Source organism: Capra hircus, chromosome 21 (assembly GCF_001704415.2).
Source record: "Capra hircus breed San Clemente chromosome 21, ASM170441v1, whole genome shotgun sequence".
Lineage (NCBI taxonomy): Eukaryota > Metazoa > Chordata > Mammalia > Artiodactyla > Bovidae > Capra > Capra hircus.
Genome location: NC_030828.1, coordinates 39,900,047 through 39,923,944, shown reverse-complemented (window position 1 = coordinate 39,923,944; position 23,898 = coordinate 39,900,047). Strand labels below are relative to the sequence as shown.

Here is a 23,898-nt window from a genome sequence, read left to right as displayed (position 1 = left end):
CAGGAATGTTAGCCATGATTCAAAAAATAAAACCTAAAATTCGTGAATATATTTTGTATAAATAGCTATTCACGCTCTACATACTTTTTTACTTTCCCAAAGTTCAAATACCCAGAAGAGATTAAAGCCACTGAATTTTTTCAGACTCTTTAAGTTTTCTGTATATAATTTCACAATCACCAGAGATGCCTGTATGTAATTTCACAGTCACCAGAGATGCACATCAGGTTTCTTTCAGATATTAGCTATTGTTCATCCTCTTGTCAATCAGCAAAAATGGGGAGCTGCTGGCAAACTGTCAGATCTCAGGTGCCTACTATAGAAATTGCAATGACCAACTCCATGGGAATTTTCTGCCTGTTATGTGGGACCTCCAATGGTTCTGAGACTCTTTTTCTTCTTGTTTCTCTTTATTCACTCTCTTGCATTCAGTAATTTACCAGCTTCTTGAAAGTGATTCTAATTCTCCAGAATTACAGTTCCTTAGAATTCTCTCTCCTGCTCCGGTTTTTCTTCTCAATTACTTCCAACATCCTTCAAACTATTGAGAAATCAGAGTATAGGAAACAAGTTATTGTTCCACAGCTTTCTTCCTATGTAGGAGATCTAAGTTCCTGTCTCATATAACTGATGACTGCCTCAACCCCTCTCTTTCTAGTGATTTCTTCTAATCTCACTTTGAAACATCTTCACACTTAGGATTTTCAAGTGTATTTCTGACCATCCTCTCTTTCCTGAACTCTAGACTCAAATACTCAACTGTAGCTGTTATTCCTAAGTTGAATACCTAGTGGCATCTCACATTCAACACAAAGCAGAAATCTTATTTCTCCCCAAACTTGCTTCCTCCCTGTCTTCTCTGTATCAATTATCAGCACCACCATTAGGCTAACTGCTCAGAAATCTAGGAGTCTTTCACAACTCTACTGTTCTCTTACTTCCCGTAAACCTCTGATTCATCAAGACCTTCAGTTCTGACTCCAAATTAGATCCTGCAACTTTATATTTTTTAGTATCTGAACTTAACAACCAGAGTCATCCAAGCCATATTTGTCTTTAGACTGGACAACTGCTAATATCCAACCTGGTGTCTTTGCTTTGACTCTTTTCTCTTATACACAGAGCCAGAGAGTGATTTTTTTTTAATGCTAATTAAATCTTATCATTCCCTGCTTTGAAATCTTCCAGTGGTTGGACAGTGCACTGAGAATAGAATGAAAACTCTTTACAGTGGGATTTCAAGACATTTTGTGATCTGGCTTCAACCACGTCTCTGACCTCATCTCAGCTACTTGCCCCTCTTTTCCTGTGCCTTGAAACTGCTAAGTAAGTTCTTGTTAGTTCCTTTACACCAGCTGTTTCCTATGCCTAGTTCGTAATTCCCCCTGATCTTCTTAAGGGCCTTTTCTGTCATTCAGGTTTTGGCTCAAAGTCAAGCAAAACTAGCTTTTTGTAAGGCCTTGTAAACTGACCAGCAGACTTTTTTGTCTGGTAATAGGAAATTGTGGGAATATTGACTTTATTCAGACTTTAAAAGAAAATGAAATACATTTTCTGACATTAAAAAACAACAGAGAACCAAAAGGCATAGCATTAAGAATAATTCCAGTCTTCTCCTTGTTGTTCCGTCACTAAATTATGTTTGAGACCCCATGGACTGTAGCCCACCAGGCTCTTCTGTCCATGGGATTTCCCAGGCAAGAATGGTGGAGTGAATTGCCATTTCCTTCTGCAGGGGATCTTCCTGACCTGGGGATAGAAAGTGAATCTCCTGCATTGACAGGCAGATTCTTTACTGTTGAGCCACTGGGAAAGCCCATGCTTCTCCTAGCTTAGCTGAATCTGGTATATTAGGGAAATTGCTTCCACAATGGCTCAAGTGGTAAAGAATCCACCTGCAATGCAGGAGATGTGGGTGGGTTTAATCCCTGGATCAGGAAGATCCCCTGGATGAGGAAATGGCTACTCACTCCAGTATTCCTGCCTGGAGAACCAGTGGACAGAGGAGCCTGGCAGGCTAAATCCTTGGGGTCACAAAGAGTCGGACTCCACAGGAACATGTGATGGATGGAAGGAGGGATGGAGGGATGGATGGATAGATGAAGTGAACCACTTTTTAAGTAAGTAAACGGAAACTGCCGACACACATGCAGACCTTCTCACACCATCAAATCCAGAGACAAAAGAAACTCAGGTCTCTTCTAGAGCAGTGAGTGACAATGCCTTTGAGGACATTCAGGTCTCCATTACCGACCCTGGGAAAGAGGCTTGAAGAGAAAATCACCTTGAAATGTCATGTCTTGGGTCAGAAACAGAGGTCAAGACATAAACAATGTAACAGTACAAAATAAAACATGCATTATTAGTTTGCGTGTGTGTGTGTGTGTGTGTGTGTGTTTGCGCAGGCATGGGTGCTTGTGCCATATAAGGGGAAGGACTAGGAAGTGGAAAAGCGGGCTACATAATTTGTCTGTCTCCCAGGCTTCCCTGGTGGCGCAGTGGTAAAGAATCTGCCTGCAATGCAGGAGACTTGGGTTTGATCCTGGGTGGGGAAGATGCCCCGGAGAAGGAAATGACTACCCACTCCAGTATTCTTGCCTAGAGAATTCCAAGGATAGAGGAGACTGGCAGGCTACAGTCCATGGGGTTGCAAAGATTCGGACACGACTGAGCAACTAACATACTGCAAAATGAAAAAACAAACAAACAAACAAAAAACAATTAAGTATTCCAAGATGGTGACAGTCAGCACATCACTGTGGCAGGGCCTTTCAAAGGTCGAGGCCCCACCGTTACCCACCCTGCGCAATGTGCGAAGCATACCCTGGTGGGAGGAGAAGAGCAGAATTCATCCCCAAGCACCCTTCCCACCTCCCCACCCCGCCAAAACTACAACAAAGGCAACAACAGGGAACAACTATCAAAACTAAAGCCGATGGTGCCCAACCTAGATGGCAGCGGCGCTGGGAGCATCACTGCTTTTATATAAAGCTGACTTTACAGTGTAGGAACGGATTTTGAGGACTGCGGGGTAAAGCTTCAGACACCAAGAATAAGGGTAAGGGACAGAGACTGCATCAGACCTTCCTCTTTTTAAAAAATGTAGACAATGAATGCCTTCTCTTTCAAAAGAGAACTTAGTCTGAGTTTAGCAACTTATGTCTGGTGCCTTGGGAGCTGCGGTGAAATGCGTGGGCTTTGGTATCAGGGTGTGTCAGTGTCAAAAAAAGTAAAGACAGGTTAAATATATTTCCGTGGATTGGGTTCCCACCCTCTTTGGCGACGAACCCAAGGGTTCCTGGAAGGACCTGGGATGTAAGTGGGTTTCCAAGGACCCTCTGTTTTCATCTTCCCTCCGAAAGTAAGACCCACGGAGAAACGCAGGGCTTGGCATTCGTGAGTTTAGCACAGGCCACCTCACGGGTAAAAGTGCGTCGTCCTCGGACACTTGGATGATGTGGCGAGGACTGTGGGGGCCGTGAAGCTCCTGGTCCCGGGCAGCGGGTTGTAGGAAGGGCGCCCAGTCCCGTCCGTCCGCAGTCGGACAGCCGGGACAGCGAAGAGAGCGGGGTCCTGGAGGGAGGGAGGGAAGGGTCGAACCATGCTCGCGGAGACGGCCCCACGCCCTGCCGCTTATCCTGCCCGGGCCAGGGGAGGCTCAGGCCCAGGGAGCCTCGGGCGCAGGGGGCGGCCACCGGGCACACTGCGGCCAGTGCGGCCGCGCGGCCGCGGCTCTTGCGGCTCCGGCGCCCGCCGGGTGGTGGCTCCGCAGTGCCCGCCCCTCGCTCCCCTACCCCGCCCCTCGCGCCCCCTTCCCCGCCCCCGCCCGGCGCCCCGGCCTCGCAGACCCGCCGCCCCGTCCCTCCGCGCGCGCCGCAGCTGCTGCTCCTCCGCGCGGCGGCGCCTCCCCCGCGCGCCGCCCGCGCTGCCGGCGGCGCAGCCCTCCCGCCTCGGCCATTTTCTCTCCACCCCCTCCCCTCCCGATCCTCATCCCCTCGCCCTTCCCCCCGCGCGGGGACTTTTCCGGAAAGTTTTTATTTTCCGCTTCGACTCTTGAAGAAAGAAGCTCCCGGCTCGGCGGCAGCAAAACTTTTCAGCCGCCGGGCCCCGCGGCCCTCGGTGCGCCGGGCCGAGCGATGAGCGCCCCTCCGGTCCTGCGGCCGCCCAGCCCGCTGCTGCCCGTGGCGGCGGCAGCAGCCGCGGCGGCGGCCGCGCTGGTCCCGGGGTCCGGGCCGGGGCCCGCGCCGTTCCTGAATCCCGTCGCGGCCCCGGCCGGGGGCATCTCCTTCCATCTGCAGATCGGCTTGAGCCGCGAGCCGGTGCTGCTGCTGCAGGACTCGTCCGGGGACTACAGCCTGGCGCACGTCCGCGAGATGGCTTGCTCTATCGTCGACCAGAAGGTAAGGCGCCGCGCGACTCTGAGCCCGGCGCCTCCCGGCCGCGCTGGGGGCACTGCCCTCCGGCCGCCCCTCGCTGCGCCAACTTTCCGGCTCCGGGGGCTCGGCCGGCAGCCAGCCTAGCCGGCGCTCTGGAAGGGTCCGACACCGGCCGAGGTTGGACGCCCGCATCCGAGGCTCTGCACTTCGTGTTGTTCTGTTCCCCCCTTGCCCCAACCTCTTCCTATTCCCGATTTCTCTCCAGTCTGCATCCTTCTGCCCCAATTCCATCCCTTTCAGGACATTTCCAGGTATCTTCTGTTTTCTGGTCGCACCTCTCTCCCTCTCAGTAAAGACTTCTCGGCTCTCCCCTCTCTTCGCTCTGGACCCTGGACCAGCACATTCCTGGCGCCGAAATCCTCCTTCCTGCACTAGAGTTTCCCTGGGGACACGCTCAGCACGATTTCAGCACCACTCCCTTCCCCTTCAGGCCCCTCTCCCAGCTCAGATTGATGCTGAGGAGTTCCTGGAATGATCTAGAGAGGAGGAATTTCTCACCTGTCAAAAAAGCTTTTAAGAGAGAATGATTGACTCGGCCAGCTGTGAAAACAAATGACCAGACCACAGCTCCCCACCTCCTTGTGTTCTTCTATTCCCAACTCTGTGAACATGGGCGCAATTTTTTCAATGATAAATCTGAAAGTTGCAGCCTTCTGGATTTTGATTTCCAGGGCACTGATAGTGGAGCTTTGAAGCCAGGACACAGGCATGTGAATGGGAGGGGTCCTGTCCAGGAGCACCCCAGGCTGGCTGTGCCCCTAAGTTTGAGGCTGTGGGACTTTGGACAGCGGCCACCAAAGGCAGGGTGGAAAAGGGGCCATTATCCTGGACCATGCCGCCCAGGGAGGAGACCTGGCCCGCCTGTCGCTGTTTATAGTGCGATTTTGAATTTCAGGTTGTTTCGGTGGCGGTCCAGAGGGGAGTTGCATGGAAGGGGGTGATAAGAGTGTAAAGGAAGGGGGGCCGTGGCGCCAGTCTTCTTAGTGTAAACAGCAAAGATTTCTGGGTGGAGACAGAGGTCTCTAAAGGTGCTGAATTTCAACCCTGAAGGATTAACTGACTGGTACTTGCTTTATAAAGATCCCTTGAATAATCATGAAAGCTTTCTTTAAACTGTTTGGAACAGAATTTGCTAAACCTGTGCGGTGAATTGTAGCACTGAGCACAGAAGTATTAGGAAAAATCCCTAGGGAGAAATCACTAGTCTAAAAGTTGTAAAAGTTCTGGAGGCCAGACTAAGTTAACAGTGAGTGTCAGGATTTTTGTTTATTGAACGGAGTGACATTTTATAATACGTGTGACTCTTAGTTTTTTGCATCTTCCAAGTAAACGGCAGATACTGTCTAATTCTGTTTTAAGTCATATCATATGCCCTCTCCTCATCAATACTGTTGGAGAAGGCAATGGCAGCCCTTCCAGTACTCTTGCCTGGAGAATCCCAGGGACTGCGGAGCCTGGTGGGCTGCCCTCTATGGGGTCGCACAGAGTCGGACACAACTGGAGCAACTTGGCAGCAGCAGCAGCAGCATCATCAGTACTGTGAAGTGTCTGTTGCAGGTTAACAGGAGCGTTCTCCTGGGCACTGAAAGCCTTCCCTTAATGGAAGTTGCAGTCTACAACAATTTCCATTGGAGTGCAAGCCAGTTAATTAAAGGACAATACTGAATAAGCACATAAAGAACCTAAGATAAAGTTTCTTAAAGAGCTAATGTGATTGTATAGAATTTTAGCTGAAAGTAAGTGAGATACAGATAATATTCATTGGGTCAAATTAATATGGAGAGACTATCTTTGAACAGTTTTAAAGGGCATGCCTGTGCACGCACACACACACACACACACACACATACACACATGCATATAGCCACACCTTGATGGAATTTAGAATAAGGAGAAATATGCATGTTTCAAGAGGTTTGAGACTAGAAATTGAATGAAGAGTGAATTCTTATCTCTGTAACTACCAAGAGGAATGCCTTGTGGAGGGGATGATATGTGTTCAGCAGAGCAGCAGAAAGCACCTGTGGAATACAGAGGACCTGAGGATAGTGACTAGAATATTTAGAGAAAGTAAAATTATGAAAAGGCTTGTCAATTAAGATGAACTCAAATTACTAGGAATCTCTGTATCTTCTACATAGAGAAATCAAGGACAGCTGAAAGATGGATTTGCTTTGTGGAATATGTTTTAGAAGGCCAAAAATGTTATGGCAGAAGGAAAACTGAAGCTCATGAGCTAATAGAATCCTGAGCCAAAGCTCTGGAGGAGAGACCTGGAGAAACACTGGCAAAGGGAAATCACCAGTCCTGGTGACTGATTTACAAGGGGAACCCCTTCGTTTTCTATTTATTCTAGTAGTTCTGTCTCTAAGAGTTTGAGAGTTTGTTTGGGATAGCTGAATAAAGATCTCACACAATTTTTTTTTGCAGGGGGGAATGTTGTGGCAAAGAGAGAGATTTGGAGAGGTGTGTGGATTTGAGAGTTATTTATATACAGGATACTGTAATTAGGTATTTACTCGATAGGAAAAATTTTCACCTATCTGTTTTCTGTCATCTATCTTGAGATACAATTATACCTCAAGATTAAGAGGGCTGAGTATCCATCACAGGATAGCAGAGACAGCAGAAATGGAGGAGGGGGTCAGTGTGGAGTCAAGGAAATGGGAACAATTTCTTTGTCCCTTACTTTAGATTCTCTTGAATTACTTTCTCAAGATACTAACTCAGAGATAGGATGACAGGAGAGAAAAAGAAAGGGAGGAAGGGAGAGAAATGAATGTTTTAGGACAGTGCTTGGATTTAGAAGTCATTTACAATTTACTGTGTAGAATGGAGTCCTGTAGAGTTCTCAGCAGATTTCTCTAGATTTTCTGAGCCCTCCACATTCATTGCGTTGTAACATGTTAAGAAGGTTTTCATGTGATAGCTTTGAGAGTTTCCTAAATACGAACAGAGATCAGACTATCTTAAATTTTTGGAAATATTAGCTGACAGTTAAGTTTCTATCAGCAACATTCATGGGACATTTTCCGTGGGATGAACGACTGTGGAATGAGCTAAATAAGAGAGGTCTATCTCTGAGAAATAGTATTTTAAGTTATTGTTGCTATTACTTAGAATTTATGGTTTTTTGTTAATCATGTAGGTTTGCTAAGTGGCAGATATGTGATTATGCTTGAAAATTTTTGATGGTAATTGAGCAAAAATATTCTGATTTTAAGATAAATGTACCCTAAGTATGTACTGAATTATATAGCTAAAGAATTAAAAAAATTTTTTTTAACATTTAATATAGTTTTTATATTATATTGGAGCATAATTAATTTACAGTGTGTTTCAGGTATACAACAAAGTGATTCAGTTGATTTTTTAAAAAATATTTTAGTTTAGGTGAAAAATCTAAAGTCGCATACATCTTGGTATGTAACACTTTATGAATATAGAGACAGTATATTTGGGGAAATATTAGTTTAATGTTTTCTCTATATTATGCTTATTTCTTTACTTTGCAAGCATGTAACCTTGAAGGCTGGTTGTATATGAAGATATGTATCATGTTAGTATTCATGGCTATTATTTTCAGGAGGGTAAGAAAACAGTTACAGTAATTGTCTTCATTTTGAAACATTGTTACTTTCTACTATCAAAAGAACCTTGAATATGAGCATCTATGTGCACACACACACTCTTTCTAAAATAAAGCAGTATTAGGGATGTGGAATGCAGTTAATAGGACTATGCATTCATTTTGCCTGTTATCTTACTAGATAGACAACTCATATTTCCCTTTAGAATTTACTTAAATGAAGTAATAGCATCTCTAAGGCTCCTGGCGTATTTTCACTTTGCATAGTCATTTTTCTGACCAAGGAAATTAAGAAGTGAAATTTTAGGGAAGATAGCTCATTAAAGGTAAAACAAAGGATAGTGCCTTAGTTTGAGAGCAGCTGTGCTCTGTTTATAGTGGTTTTGCTTTCTTAATTATAAATTGTTTTCTTAACACTGGTAGTGTCACTTTAATTTTTATTGTTAATTTTAGCTATGCTACTTCTACACAGATTGAAGAAACTGGGAGTGACTGGCTGTTTGACCAGGTCAGCACACTTAGACCAACAAAATCCTTTTAAGCAAATAGATGTTTGGGTTGTAGGTTTGTATATTTTTATTCAGAATTTTCATTTATCATCACTGTATTGTCATCATTTACACTGTCATCATGGTCATCATTGACAATTTACAGTTGTCATCATTTCTGTTATTTCTGATTTAATGATGGAGTATAGAATGTGTTAGTTCATTAAGTGATTCTTAAAGTAATATAATGCTTTAATATGGTATATTTAAAATTTTCAAGTTTAGTTTACAATAAGAGTATATTTTGATATATATGTAATGCCTGTGTAATATATGTCTAATATATACATATGTAGTATATTGTCTAAGTATCTAAGTGTGTTTTGAAACATAATTTGCAAGCCTAAATCCCAGGGATGGGGGAGCCTGGTGGGCTGACGTCTATGGGGTCACACAGAGTCGGACATGACTGAAGTGACTTAGCAGCAGTAGCAGCAGCAATTATCTGTGTATAGCCACCATATGGTAAAGTATTGTTTAATAATTTGCATTATAGGCTGCAAAATTGAGGCCTCATTACATATCTTATAATGCAAAAGAGAAACTCTGCTTTATGTTTTTTCTATCAATACACAGAACTAAAAACCTTTTCATATCAGTGAATGTTGTTGAACACTTCTCCCAAGGAAATATTTGAGTAAGCCTTCCAAACTTTGGGCTGGGAGAATTGGACAATTGGCTATTTTGACAAATATATGAATTACTTTAGATCTTTAGATACAGGATTAAAATAAATTGGAAAGACTTTTCTGTGACAGCTATAGTCTGTGTGTATGTGAGAGAGGAGGTTAGAGGTGGAGCTGGAAAACTATTAGTATTTTATGAATGTGTTGCTCTGTATCACCAAACTCCTGTCATAACCATTAAGAGAGATTTGAAACTTTATTTTGCCAATTATTTTTACTCTTCTGTGAGATGGTTGTATGTAGGTCTTCACTATTTATTCATGCTGGTGCTGCTGCTAAGTCACTTCAGTTGTGTCCGACTCTGCGCGACCCCATAGACGGCAGCCCACCTGGCTCCCCTGTCCCTGGGATTCTCCAGGCAAGAACACTGGAGTGGGTTGCCATTTCCTTCTCCAATGCATGAAAGTGAAAAGTCAAAGTGAAGTCGCTCAGTCGTGTCCTACCCTCAGCGACCCCATGGACTGCAGCCTTCCAGGCTCCTCCATCCATGGAGGAGTACTTCCAGGCAGGAGTACTAGAGTGGGGTGTCATTGCCTTCTCCAGGATGCCTTTTAATGACCTTACTAGACAAATCAAAATCCGATAAATGTATGGTTGTCACTTATCTAAGATTACTCTGAAGAGTAAAGATAATATGTGTAGAGGATTAAATATACTGCCGGTATATAGGTGACTAATAAATAGTGTTACAGATATGTGAGGCTTTATAGACTAGCATACTGTTTTATTAACAAAAGAAATATATACTCTATTGTCTCATTCTTATCTCAATATAAAATTAAAATTGTATTAGCAATATGGCCATAAGGCCAAGGTAACATTTTTTTCCCTTGCCCTCTACAATAGGGCAAATGTTATGAGTAGTTGCATTTTGGTACTGCCTCTCAATTTTCAACCTCTTAAGATGTGTCAAGGAGCAATTTGATTATTATCAAATGAAAAACACAAAGGTTGATAAAGATCATTATATTGCTTTTTATTATTTTTGCCAAGTTGATTTAATTCCTTTTCAAATGCAAGTGGAATTCCAATGATATCTCGTTTGATAAAAAGCAAAATAAAACAGGTAATGGTATCCCATTTAACAGTATAATGATTCTCAGACCTGGTCCTCAAGATAAATAAAAAGTTATTTTGCAAATTAACCATTGATATGAGGAGGAACACACTTGGAAATGGCTTATAGAGATCACATTTTGCTGTCATGCTAGCATCTAGAGCTAGTTTGCTAAACTGTTACATCTGATGAATAGCTGATAATAACATAGTTTTGCACATGCAGAAGTGTTAGACTGGGGCTAGAGGCGATTTTACTGGGGAACAGTTAAGATAGAAGTTTGGCTAAGCCAGTCACAAGTCTTTCTCCAGATATTTTCCCAGCTACTGCTTACCACTCATGGAAGTTCATGCTCCATTATAAAACTTTCAGACAACAATAATCAGTAATTGCTCATCCTTTGAAGAAAAAAAGTGGAATGCATAATTATATGAAAACTATATATTTGTGTGTATTACACTGGAATTATTGAATAAGTTCTCAGTTCAGTTCAGTTGCTCAGTCGTGTCCGACTCTTTGCTGCACCATGAACCGTAGCACGCCAGGCCTCCCCGAGTTCACCCAAACTCATGTCCATTGAGTTGGTGATGCCATCCAACCATCTTATCCTCTGTCGTCCCCTTCTCCTCCTGACCTCAATCTTTCACAGCATTAGGGTCTTTGCAGATGAGTCAGCTCTTTGCATCAGGTGGCCAAAGTATTGGAGTTTCAGCTTCAACATCAGTCCTTCCAGTGAAAACTCAGGACTGTACTCCTTTAGGATGGACTGGTTGGATCTCCTTGCAGTCCAAGGGACCCTCAAGAGTCTCCTCCAACACCACAGTTCAAAAGCATCAATTCTTTGGTGCTCAGCTTTCTGTATAGTCCAACTCTCACATACATACGTGACTACTAGAAAAACCATAGCCTTGACTAGACAGACCTTTGTTGACAAAGGTCTCTGCTTTTTAATATGCTGTCTAGGTTGGTCATAACTTTCCTTCCAAGGAGTAAGCATCTTTTAATTTCATGGCTGCAGTCACCATCTGCAGTGATTTTGGAGCCCCCCAAAATAAAGTCTGACACTGTTTCTACTGTTTCCCCATCTATATTCCATGAAGTTATGGGACCAGATGCCATGATCTTAGTTTTCTGAATGTTGAGCTTTAAACCAGCTTTTCCACTCTCCTCTTTCACTTTCATCAAGAGGCTCTTTAGTTCCTCTTCACTTTCTGCCATAAGGGTGGTGTCATATGTGTAAGTGAGGTTATTGATATTTCACCCGTCAATCTTGATTTCAGCTTGTGCTTCTTCCAGCCCAGCATTTCTCATAATGTACTCTGCATAGAAGTTAAATAAGCAGGGTGACAATATACAGCCTTGACATACTCCTTTTCCTAATAAGTTCTCAAGTTGTAGTGAAAGACTAATGTAATCATCAAGATAGCAGGGCTGGACTCAGATTGGATTAGAAGTGAATAAAATTCAGTTCCATTGGAGTTGATCATAACATAAAGGTTCTTTTTAAAAATATATTTGCTTGCATTGTTTTTGTGTACTGAAAATAGCTAATGCTTTTGACTTCGGATAGTCACCTCAGTTCATCTGTAAGATCTAAGCCTGGATGTGGAAATACAGGTTAAAAATATAGGATGCTTTTTTTTTTTTTTCTGTATAAACTATTTATTTATAGGATGCTTTTAAAGATAGTGCTCATCTTTTAATGTCCCCAATGTCTCTATTCTAGAGAGGTTTTGAAAATAAGATTTAAGTTTCATAAGTCTTTCCTTGAGGCCGAAATATGTTAGAAGAACATACAACAAAAAGAAAAAGTGTATCAATTTTTTCTTTCTTTTCATAGAACTTAGATGCAGAGAAAATGGTTGTTTTGCTCACAGATATTAAAAGTTTTTTTCCTCTACAAGAATATGTGAAATTTCCCCCAGGAATTCCTCTGATACTGTCAACCAAATATTTTTTTCCCATTAAAAACCAATAATGACAGCACCACTTGAAGTTATTTGGCAACAGAGAAACCCACATTATGCTGTTTCTTGTTTGTCTTTCTAGTCTCACAGAAAACAGATAATTAAATAAATAAAGCCTTTAATTACATGGCCACTGTGGCCATTTGGCCAATATTTTACGATTTATATACTTAAAACGGTGAGAATTGATATAAGAATACTACATATTGAGACACAGTTATGCCTGTCCAAATTTATAATTTCCTGTATAGAAATTTCTTCTAAAGTTTCAAAAAGGCTTTATTAGACTAAAGCTAGACAGTTGATACAGCAACTAAGCAATGTTGGCAAATATGAAGATTAGAGTTTTAAATAGGCAATCATGCACAGATTTTGTTCAACTTATTTTAATGAAAAGGGAAAAAAGTTACGTACTTTTCATTGCTTCACTGGTTCATTGGCTTTTATTCTCTCTAGGTCACTAATTGTTGAGGAATTTGTTGAATTTGCGGCTTGTATTTAGGCACAATTTCAAAAATGTCTGAATTCCTTGCTCCATAATTGTCAGCAATCTTTTTCTTTTTTTTTTACATACATGTCATGAAATGAATGAAAAATATGAATATGATCATGAAAATACGAGCCACAAGCCGCTGTGGTTTTCACCATTGTTAAAAGCAGGGAGGAATTGCGGGAATGGTTGGGTACAGAAGGGGTGGCATTGAAGCTGTGGTGATGGCATTGAATCCAGGGTGACTGAGCAGATTCGAGTAGGTTACCAACAGTGAGGCCTGTGGGATTTTGAGACTCGTGGCACCTGAGGGCAGCGAAGGAGAGTGGCAGCCCTGACCTCTTATGGATTCAATCAGCAGGAACGGTCCCATCAGGGAAGGCATTGGGAGAGGTCTGGAAGTGGCTTTTTACAAGCAGATAGTCCGCTTGGGAAGTTTTCACAATGTCACAGATGAGGGGTTCAGATAGCAGCTCTGAGAGGACTTGACTGGGAGAGTTTCAGGAAGGGTTCTGCTCGTGGTAACGAGGCCCGCGAAAGGGAGCCTCCGGGAGCCACACCTTCCTGGCGTGGACTCTTGTGTGCCTGTCTGTATCTTAGCTTCTTGGCGTTTGTCGTGTCTGATTTTCACAGTAGCTCTTTGTGATAGTCATTTTCTCTCCGTTTTAAGGTTGAAGGAGCTGAATAAGGGTCAGAAAGGTTAAATCATTTACTACTCTAATCATGTAACTATTAGGTAAAAAGCAAAAGCACTCAATTCTTTTTTCCCATCACTGTAGGTAATCCTAAGAACAGGGAGAGCTGGAATGGCCATAGGTCTGTACAGAGTCTGAAATTACCAAATTGAGAGGGAGGGGAATGTTAAACTCCCTTACATTAAACTCCCTACTTAAAAACACTTCAGCTTTGACAGTATGATATTATTTCTGTTAGTTTAAATTATTTCTTAGTCTAGAAGACTTCTTATTTTGGTTCACATCCCAGTTAGTGGTCAGGTCAGCTGAGATTCTAACCACTTTGGGGGATACCACGGCATGTCCCCCATTTTATCAGTGGCAAGATACTCATAAGGGACATGAAATATGGACTCTCACTGGGGATATTAGAGCCTTTAGAGATACGTGATTGCCTGAAGTAGTGATATTTTAGAAACATGGATTACCCTTGAGGAGTCATATAAACTGTAGTGTATCTACTTGTTATTTATATATTTATTTATTTAAATAAATATCTATGTAGCAGAATCTGGTTTGGTATTTGCTTTCATTGTACTCCGATAAGATGTAATGATAGCCAGTCCTCACCCATCTTTATAAATTTCCAGACACCAACTGTTGTTTATTCAGAGAAGTTAATTATCCGGTGTGATTAAATTTCCTGGGTTGGTTCACAGCACTTCCTTCCTAGGAAATGTGGACATGGAGGTGTTTTGGAAGAAGCGATTATGGTAAGATTATGTATTGGTCAAGTGTGGCTCAGGACTAGTGGATGTAAAGAATCTTAGCCACTTATGAAAATCAATGAATCGTTTCTTTCTTCTTAAATAAGACATTGATTATGAGAAGATTCTGAGAAAATAGTTAAGGGTCTTAAGAAGAGTGCCTGTCAGTGGTTGCTTTTCATTTGAGAAGTATGTGGATTGACTGTGTGCATATGCTAAGGATTATGGTGTGCAAGTATATTCCCTCTTTTCTATAAATTTAATGTATTTGTCTGTTTTTGGTCACTTATGAATTAGCCTACCATAAGGTAAACTCTCACTTATATATAATCAATTGCAGACCACATGGAAGTTTTCCTTTCCACTTTAGTAGTGCTAACCAATCTGGATTGTGAATTGCTCCTTTGCATTGTCTGTGTACAGGGCTAAGGCCAGCACTTCCTGTGTAGACTAATTGTACTGTCTTTACGCTTTGCTGCTGCTGCTAAGTCGCTTCAGTTGTGTCCGACTCTGTGTGACCCCATAGACGGCAGCCCACCAGGCTCCCCCGTCCCTGAGATTCTCCAGGGAAGAACACTGGAGTGGGTTGCCATATCCTTCTCCAATGCAGGAAAGTGAAAAGTGAAAGGGAAGTCGCTCAGTCGTGTCCGACTATTTGCGACCCCATGGACTGCAGCCCACCAGGCTCCTCCATCCATGGGATTTTCCAGGCAAGAGTACTGGAGTGGGGTGCCATCGCTTTCTCCAGTCTTTAGGCTTTACAGCAATGTAATTGCTTGTATAAGTGGACATGATTTGATTTAAAGTATGATATAACTCAGTTTTATCCTAAGGGTTCCTGCCCTGAATGACTGTTGGGAAGCATATAGGAAAGTAGTTATATTCAGCCCTCATGGATTGGAAATGTACCTGAAATATTGCCTGTCTTTGATATATTTGGAACTTTGCAGCTTTAGTATAACGGGCAAGTTCCTAGGGAATTCTCTTTTGACATTACTCACTGGTGATCTCTTGGCTGACAAGAAGGCAAAGACCTATCTGGCTGTAGTAGAAATCTGAATTTACTAGATGTTTCCTAGTATAGCACTATGCCTGTAAGCCTTATCTTGAGATAAACCATCTTGAATTAGGAGAACATAGCATCAGTTGCGGAGAAGGCAATGGCAACCCACTCCAGTACTCTTGCCTCGAGAATCCCATGGATGGAGGAGCCTGGTAGGCTATAGTCCATGGGGTCGCTAGGAGTCGGACACGACTGAGGGACTTCACTTTCACTTTTCACTTCCATGCTTTGGAGAAGGAAATGGCAACCCACTCCAGTGTTCTTGCCTGGAGAATCCCAGGGACAGAGGAGCCTGTTGGGCTGCTGTCTGTGGGGTCGCGCAGAGTCGGACACTACTGATGCGACTTCGCAGCAGCAACAGCAGCAGTTGCTGTTCAAGGAGTAAGTAGTAAAGTGAATTGCTCGTGCCTGACTCTTCTCTACCAGTGATCAGTACTGAGAAAAAATTACTTAGGTTCAGAGTAGTTTCTTGACAGGAAGGTTCTATGGCCTTCCCTTTGACACATGCTAATTCCATCTGCTACTGTGGCACCTGTTGTCACCTGGGATGTAGATTTTTAGAGTATTTAAAGAAATCCAACAGCTTGCATAGATTTGCAAAGAATGAAAGATCTTGCATGATCTTAGCTTTTATTCAATTCTCTGGGAGGAATATGGAGCAAAAGTGAACATACAATAAGAATGGACTAATTTAATTGAGTGGAGTTACATAGAGTGAGCAGATGCCCACTTACCTGGGACAGTCCCAGTTGTGTCTGTTGTCCTGGAAATCCTTTAAATTGTATGTTTACTGATAAAAACGGTAGAGTTTTAAGTTAAAAACAAGCAACAAACAAAAACAGAAAGAAAACCTTACTTAGGACAGACATTGTGTTGCCTTTTGGCCAAATGTCTTTGTATATTTAAAAATAAAAGCAAAACTTACATGTCAAATCTATTTCATGGAGTCTTCAGATTATATGTATTAACTATGTCACTTTAAGTAACTATTCTAAGTGGATTCTTGGGCTAAAAACAAAAACCTTACTTTGATTAGACTACTACTATCCTCTTTGATGAAAAGTTTCTGTATAACTTTAAGATATAGCCAATATTTAGAATTGATTTCATAAACCAGTTAATTAGATCTGAGTTTGAATATAGTATCTAAAATAATTTGCACTCTATTTTTCCAGCCAGTCAGTGTAAATCAAGGTGCCGTGATACTTATGTATGTGTTTTTGTTTCAAACAGCAAATAATTTTACTTATTTTGGTGATTCATGCTACCCTTGTTAATTCAAGTAAGTAAACAGAAAGGCCTGCCTTGAAGCTCCAGTACCCTTGGCAACCATCACAAAGGCAGAATACTCTGACTTACATGCAGAGGGATAACATTATCATAGTTTCACGTTGTACTCTCTTTTATTCTCTCGTCTGCAGAAAGTATAATGTGGTTAGCAGAAAGGAGAGAAATTGCACATCAATATCCTTGATTACTTAGAAAACTTGTCTTATATTTAAAAAACAAGTAGGCAAATAAGGGAGATAACTTTTTGGAAATCGTGTTGTCCCATGATAATAATGTGTGGATTATATCTCGTATTTTCTTAAGCTATTCACAGGTAGAGCCTGGAGGAAGCAAATATATGAGGTATACCTAGTCCTCTATGCTTGACTTCTATTGATGATTATACTGTTGAAGTAATAGTAAGAATTTTAGGTTCAGAAATTACAGTGTTGAAAATGATGCAAGTAAATGGGGTCTAAAGCCATTTGAACAGAAATTTGATTTTGTATGATCATTTCTGTTTGGAATTTTCCACGCACGAACTATTATAATTTTATACTTCAGTTAAATAATTGTTTTTCTTTTATTTTGCAACCTATGTTTTTCTTTTATTTTGAAAATTATAGAATTGCCACATATAATGGATGAATAGTGATCCTCAAAGATGTCCACATCTTAATTCCTGGAACCTGCGAATGATACGTCGGAGGGACTTTATAGATGTTGGCTGAGTATTTTGAGGTCAGGAGAGTATCCTGGATTCTCTGAAGTAATATTAAGAATTTTATATGGGTGGCCAGTCCCATCGTGTAAACCCTTAAAAGTGGTGAATCTTCTAGGATAGGTCAGACGGATGAGACTGAGAAGCAGGAAAGATTACAAACCTAAGAAGGACTGGATTCCTGTTGCTGACTTTGAAGTTGGAGGAAATGGGCTGGGAAGCAAGGAATGCTGGGGTCATTATGAGGGGAAAACAGGAGGACGCAGAGTATAATAATAGGGAGAGATGTGACAGCAGAAACTGGGCTGGGGGCTATTTGGAAAACCTTGAGCCAAGCCTTACAGTTGAAGCTAGAAGCTGAAAAAGACAAGAAAAATGATTCTCCCCTAGAACCTCTAGAAGAACCACACATTGACTTTAACTCTGTGAAATTGACTTTGGACTCCAGAACTCTGAGAGGATAAATTTGTGTTTTTCAAAGTTGCTAAGTTTGTGGTAGTTTATTACAGAAGTAACAGGATACTAATATGCCACATTAACAGCCGAAAAGGTGAGAAATTCAGATAAATTACAAAATGAAAGTGTTCATTCTATAAATGAATATGCTCATCATAACTCACATATTGTTCTTTTCTCTTTTCATATGGTACTTTCTATGTCAAGTTTTAAATATAAAATATTCAGGGCCTTGGGGGTAATTTTTGTGTGAAGGCTATTCAGATATTTACATTCGTTTTAGAATTTAGTTTTCAAGTTTTTAAAGTTATAGATTCAGATGTTAGTCTTAATCTTTCTAGTGCAGCTTATATTTAAAATTTTTACTCTAGGAGACAGTCACATATAAGAATCTTTGAAGAATTAATATCCTTTGCAAATCCAATTATTTAGATATTTTCAAACATTTTAATGTATTTGATTTCCTTTAAATAATGCAATCACCTGCTTGATAAACCTTTGTATCTTCTTAAGTAATTTTTATACATTTGATAAATGAAACATAAATATGCAAATATGGTAAAATTTAAGTTCTCAAGTATTCCATTGCCATATACATAAGCCAAAATTAAAATTAATTGCCTAATTATATTTACATAATATATAAGAAAAAGTGTTAATAAAAGCATTATGATGTTTCTGACTCTCTTAAACTTTCCTCTATTTAATTACAAATATTCACGTTTTGAAAGGTCTTTTTCCACCTGTGAAATAATTATGTGATTTCACACAGTTTGTGGAGTTCCCTCTCCATGTAAATTCTATAGTTGTCTTCTCCTCTTAGTTAAGTTTGCATAAACGCCAGTGCTTTTAGCTGAGACAGAAAGTGGATTCTTGTTGGAATTTAGGTCAGTTCCATGGAATCTTGTTTCAATTCCATTACTTCAGGAGGTAATCGTGTCCCCCACATCCCTGAATCCAATTTATATATTACTTCTGTGTGCTGAAAAGTCTCTAGTTCCTACCCAGATCAATCATTTGATTGGATTTTTAATTACTTTAGCTTCTAAGATAAATGAAACCCTTTTCTATCTACACTAAAGAATTTTGAACCTGATATGATAACTGCTTTTTCATACTTAAACTTAAGGTTCTTAAGAAAATACTTCTTAGGGATATTAAATGTGTGATTGAACATTGGCCCTCTCTCAGGGCTTTTCCTGACCACCTAGTCACAACTCATAAGAAGATTCTTCTAACTTGGTATCTTTCCTTATAAATAAAAAAACACTTAGGGCACCAATATCTAATATCTGAATATCTGAATACAGTTTGTATATGGATTTAACACAATATGTTCAACTTGTCAACTGTTCTTTGATATTTAAGATTCTATCATTTTTTTAAATGTCTTTATGCATATAGTATGGCAGACTTCTCCCCAGTTACATATATAACATTTATGTTTGAACTTGTCTGTTAAAATTCCTAAGATTAATAGTCTTTAATATTTTAGTATTGTCTGTTAATATTGCTAACATTAATATTTATAGTTTTTATTTTAGAATTATAGTGGTTCTTTTGCTTTCTTCCACTTGAAAATTACAAACACATATGGTTTGGGGCTTTTGCTCTGTTTTAGAAGAGAAGGATTCAGAATAAACTGTTACATTTAATAGGCAGTGCTTAAATCCATCAGTGGGTAGACTGTGTATGGAATATATCTAGCAAATTCACAATGAGCAAATAATAAAATTGAAAAGGAAACAACACTTTCCATTTTCCAGCTTTCTTTTGTAACAAGTGGCCTGTTATTTTCTCTATATCTAAGTTCATTTTAATCTTTTAAAAAGTTGTTTGAAAAATATACATTCCTATGAATATTTAGGAAAATTCCATAAGATAATTTCTTAAAATTTCACCCTTGCTTGCTATTACCGTTCTCTGTAATGTTCTTTAGATACCTGAAATACAAAAAGAGATTCTTGAAGACATAAATGTGAAGTCATCTTTGACATGTCCATTTTCTCCAAAAGTCCTTTCTTTTGCAAAAGAAACATTTGCATTGTTTGTTCAATACTGTAGAACTGTCTTTGATAATTTAAAATATCTTTTGATTGATAAAACTTTGATTTACACACAAAGGCTCAGGGAAATCTTTATTTAGTAAATTGAATAAGATTAAGAAAATCACGTGAGAGTGTAACAGGCAACCATCTTTACCTGTTTTTCTTCTGTTATATCCCAGAAATCTAGAACAGTGTATGGCACTGAATGATTTAAACTAATGATTTAGCCCATCATGGTAAAGTTTCCAGAAGCAGAATCCTGTGTGGTCAGGCTTTATGCAGATTAAGTCTTTAGTTCTATCTAGGCTGTTTGCTTCGGAGAAGGCAGTGGCAAACCACTCCAGTACTCTTGCCTGGAAAATCCCATGGATGGAGGAGCCTGGTGGGCGGCAGTCCATGGGGTCGCTAAGTCAGACTCGACTGAGAGACTTCACTTTCACTTTCCACTTTCATGCATTGGAGAAGGAAATGGCAACCCACTCCAGTATTCTTGCCTGGAGAATCCCAGGGACGGGGGAGCCTGGTGGGCTGCCGTCTATGGGGTCACACAGAGTCAAGCACGACTGAAGCGACTTAGCAGCAGCAGCAGCAGCAGGCTATTTGCTTTCTAGGAAATCCTCATTTCTTCCTTTGTTCCATAATTACTATTCAAATAATTGTTTTTTTAACTGAATTAGAAGTGTTTTGGAATATAAGATGTACTTCCGAAGAAAGTTGGACTGGTATTTGAGGAGACAAGCAAACAAACACAACACTCTGGGATCTGAATCTTTTCTGAGGAGTTGGTATTCCTCTCATCTAACTGACTGGGCCAAGGACTTGAAGCCAGTGAAAGCCTTCCTTCCTGAAAACATTTTATGATAGGGCCTGAATAAATGTTTGTTGAGTTGAATTGAGAACAGAGAGGAGTCTTTTGTGGTTGTTAGTGGATGCCTAGTTGAAGTGTTATGAAAGACAGTGTTTTACTTGTCATATCTCAGCCTCATTTACCTGGAGATTTTAAGAACATAATTGTGGAAATAATAAAAAGCCATACAAAAGATAGCTGTAGGAGAGATGGTGACGGAGAGGAAAGTATAATGTGTTTGCCCAGGATGGGGAGTGTGTCGCAGTGTGGTGGGGGAGGTGGGTAGGGGGTGGGTGTGAAGCAAAAAATAACACAAATTCAACCAATGTTAGCTGAATGTTCCTTTGCTTTTTTCTTGCTTCTCACTGGTTTATGGAGTGAACTTGAGAAACTCAGATGGGCTGACAGGGAACACTCAAGAGTGATCTCCAGCAAGGAACTTTTTAAATAGTTAATAGTCACTAGTTTGTCTGCTTTGATGTAAGTCAGTAGAATTACAGCTGAAAAACATTTACCTTTTCTTTGTTTCCTGCCAATTCTTAACCTTAGCTACTTTCATTTTTAAAAAATATTTTTATGTCACATTTATGTGACAATTATGTTTTAGATTTCTTAAGTCAGATTTTAACTTTTAAAATGATTTAAAGTTATGCTTGTTTTTGAAAATAATTTTTATTCATACTTTGTTACCTGTTTGTTGTATCTTAGAGGCGAGTGTTAAATTACATATCTATATCTATCCATCTCTGTGTGTGTATGTTTGGTTCTTTTCTCATGGGGGGGTTGTCTTTTCTTAGTTCTTTTTATTTTCTCTTCATAATTTTAGCTCTTGACAGCCCAAATTTATTCTTCATATGGTTTAAATTTTCTGCCCTGCTGTTTGCATCCTTTTTCCTTCATAATTTACTTTTTCATGCAGTTTTAAGCCTTCTTGGACATTCTTAAATATCTGAGTTGATTTTCCCCACAGTCTTAAACACCTCTGTGTGGGTATCATATTTGATTTTCTGGAATCCTGTTGCTTTTTAACATAACATCCAGTCCTTGGATGTGGAATGTGTGATCACCCAAGTATTATATGTAACAACCATATTTGGGCAAAAGAGTTGCATGCTGTGAGCCAAAAGTTTGTATAACCTCAACAGTCACTCCTGGGGAGGGCTTCTTTCAGCCCTTGGTGCCAAGCTAGGAGAGATGATATGCCTATATCTATCATTAATGATAAAACAGTGGTGATTGTGTACCTGTGTTTCTGTTTAAAATGATCATGCTTCTAGGTTACTTATGCAAAGATGGTTCTCACCTTTACCGACAAGATTTTACAGAAAACAGAATAATTGATGAGTACAGGAGTTATCTGAACTTGGATTTTTCACAGTGAAATTTTCTTCCACTGGCAAATAGTTATTTAAAGTCATCAAGTATATCTTTTATCCAGAATTTTAAGTGTCAAGCTCTTTATATACAAAAAAACCCTTCCTTCCTATTTATTTTTGGATTAGTGACCTGTCACCCTCCTCTTGCACCCTTCATTCCTTGTGGTTCAAGAATATGGAAGACTAGAGTTCCTGGAGGGAAACGTGGTTAAATTTCATAAATTAGACCAAGTTTCAACACTCTTGATAGTGTGGTGTGATCTTCCTGCTTTTCTCCTCCAAGAATTTTCTTTCTGACTCCCTTGAAGGTGTGCTCTTTCACCTTGATAGGGTTTATCTCACAAAGCCAGTGTGTTGTGCAATTGAAAATGAACTTAAGAGGCAACATCACTCATCTGGCAGTCCTGGAGTATGATTAAACTGTCCTCAGAAAAAGTATCTTGTGTTCTCCACAAACTATTGATTTATTTCCCTTTTGTCTAAACTGGTTTCCATTTAAAAATCTAATTCTGCCTTCAGAATGGGAGAAAATAATAGCAACTGAAGCAACTGGCAAAGAATTAATCTCCAAAATATACAAGCAGCTCATGCAGCTCAATACCAGAAAAATAAATGACCCACTCAAAAAGTGGGCCAAAAAAACAGAACAGCATTTCTCCAAAGAAGACATACAGATGGCTAACAAACACATGAAAAAATGCTCAACATCACTCATTATCAGAGAAATGCAAATCAAAACCACAATGAGGTACCATCTTACGCCAGTCAGAATGGCTGCCATCAAAAAGTCTACAAACAATAAATGCTGGAGAGGGTGTGGGGAAAAGGGAACCCTCTATACTGTTGGTGGGAATGCAAACTTGTACAGCCACTTTGGAGAACAGTGTGGAGATTCCCTAAAAAACAGGAACTAGAACTGCCATATGACCCAGCAATCCCACTACTGGGCATACACACTGAGGAAACCAGAATTGAAAGAGACACATGTACCCTAGTGTTCATTGCAGCACTATTTACAATAGCTAGGACATGGAAGCAACCAGTGTACATTGGCAGATGAATGGATAAGAAAGTTGTACATATACACAATGGAATGTTACTCAACTATGAAAAGAACACATTTGAGTCAGTTATAATGAGGTGGATAAAACTGGAGCCTATAGTACAGAGTGAAGTAAGTTAGAAAGAGCAACACCAATACAGTGTCTTAACGCATATATATGGAATTTAGAAAGACGGTAATGATGACCCTACATGCAAGACAGCAAAAGAGACACAGATGTAAAGAACAGACTTTTGGACTCAGTGAGAGAAGGCAAGGATGGGATGATTTGAGAGAATAGCATTGAAACATGTATATTACCATATGTAAAATAGATGACCAGTGCAAGTTTGAAGCAGGGCGCTCAAAGCCAGTGCTCTGAGACAACCCAGACGGATGGGGTGGGAAGGGAGGTGGGAGGAGAGTTCAGGATGGGTGGGACGCATGTACACCCATGGCTGATGCATGTTGATGTATGGCAAAAACTACCACAATATTGTAAAGTAATTAACCGCTAATTAAAATAATTTAATAAAAAATCTAATTCTGGTTATTTGCTCCTTGTAAGAAAAGTTGTGACCAACCTAGACAGCATATTAAAAAGCAGAGACATTGCTTTGCCAACAAAGGTCCATCTAGTCAAGACTATGGTTTTTCCAGTGGTTATGTATGGGTGTGAGAGTTGGACTGTGAAGAAAGCTGAGTGCCGAAGAATTGATGCTTTTGAACTGTGGTGCTGGAGAAGACTCTTGAGGGTCCCTTGGACTGCAAGGAGATCCAACCAGTGCATCCTAAAGGAGATTAGCCCTGGGATTTCTTTGGAAGGACTGATGCCAACGCTGAAATTCCAGTACTTTGGCGA

The 23,898-nt window shown here is 40.4% G+C and overlaps 1 protein-coding gene and 1 long non-coding RNA gene across 3 annotated transcripts in view; one reads left to right on the top strand and one right to left on the bottom strand.

The window, feature by feature from the left end:
- Positions 502 to 3,739, bottom strand: LOC108638487. Its single transcript, XR_001919835.1, has 3 exons — positions 3,309 to 3,739; positions 2,156 to 2,267; positions 502 to 541 (listed from the first exon to the last, which is right to left on the bottom strand). It is a non-coding gene; the product is annotated as an uncharacterized LOC108638487 (long non-coding RNA).
- Positions 3,948 to 23,898, top strand: part of PRKD1 (protein kinase D1) — a 346,762-nt gene continuing 326,811 nt past the window's right edge. The window contains exon 1 of one of the 2 annotated variants that reach the window (XM_018066224.1): positions 3,948 to 4,400. In XM_018066224.1, coding sequence (XP_017921713.1) covers positions 4,137 to 4,400 — 264 coding nt within the window. In that variant the 5' untranslated portion in view covers positions 3,948 to 4,136. The remainder of the gene's footprint in view (positions 4,401 to 23,898) is intronic. The other variant, XM_018066225.1, reaches the window with a different exon arrangement.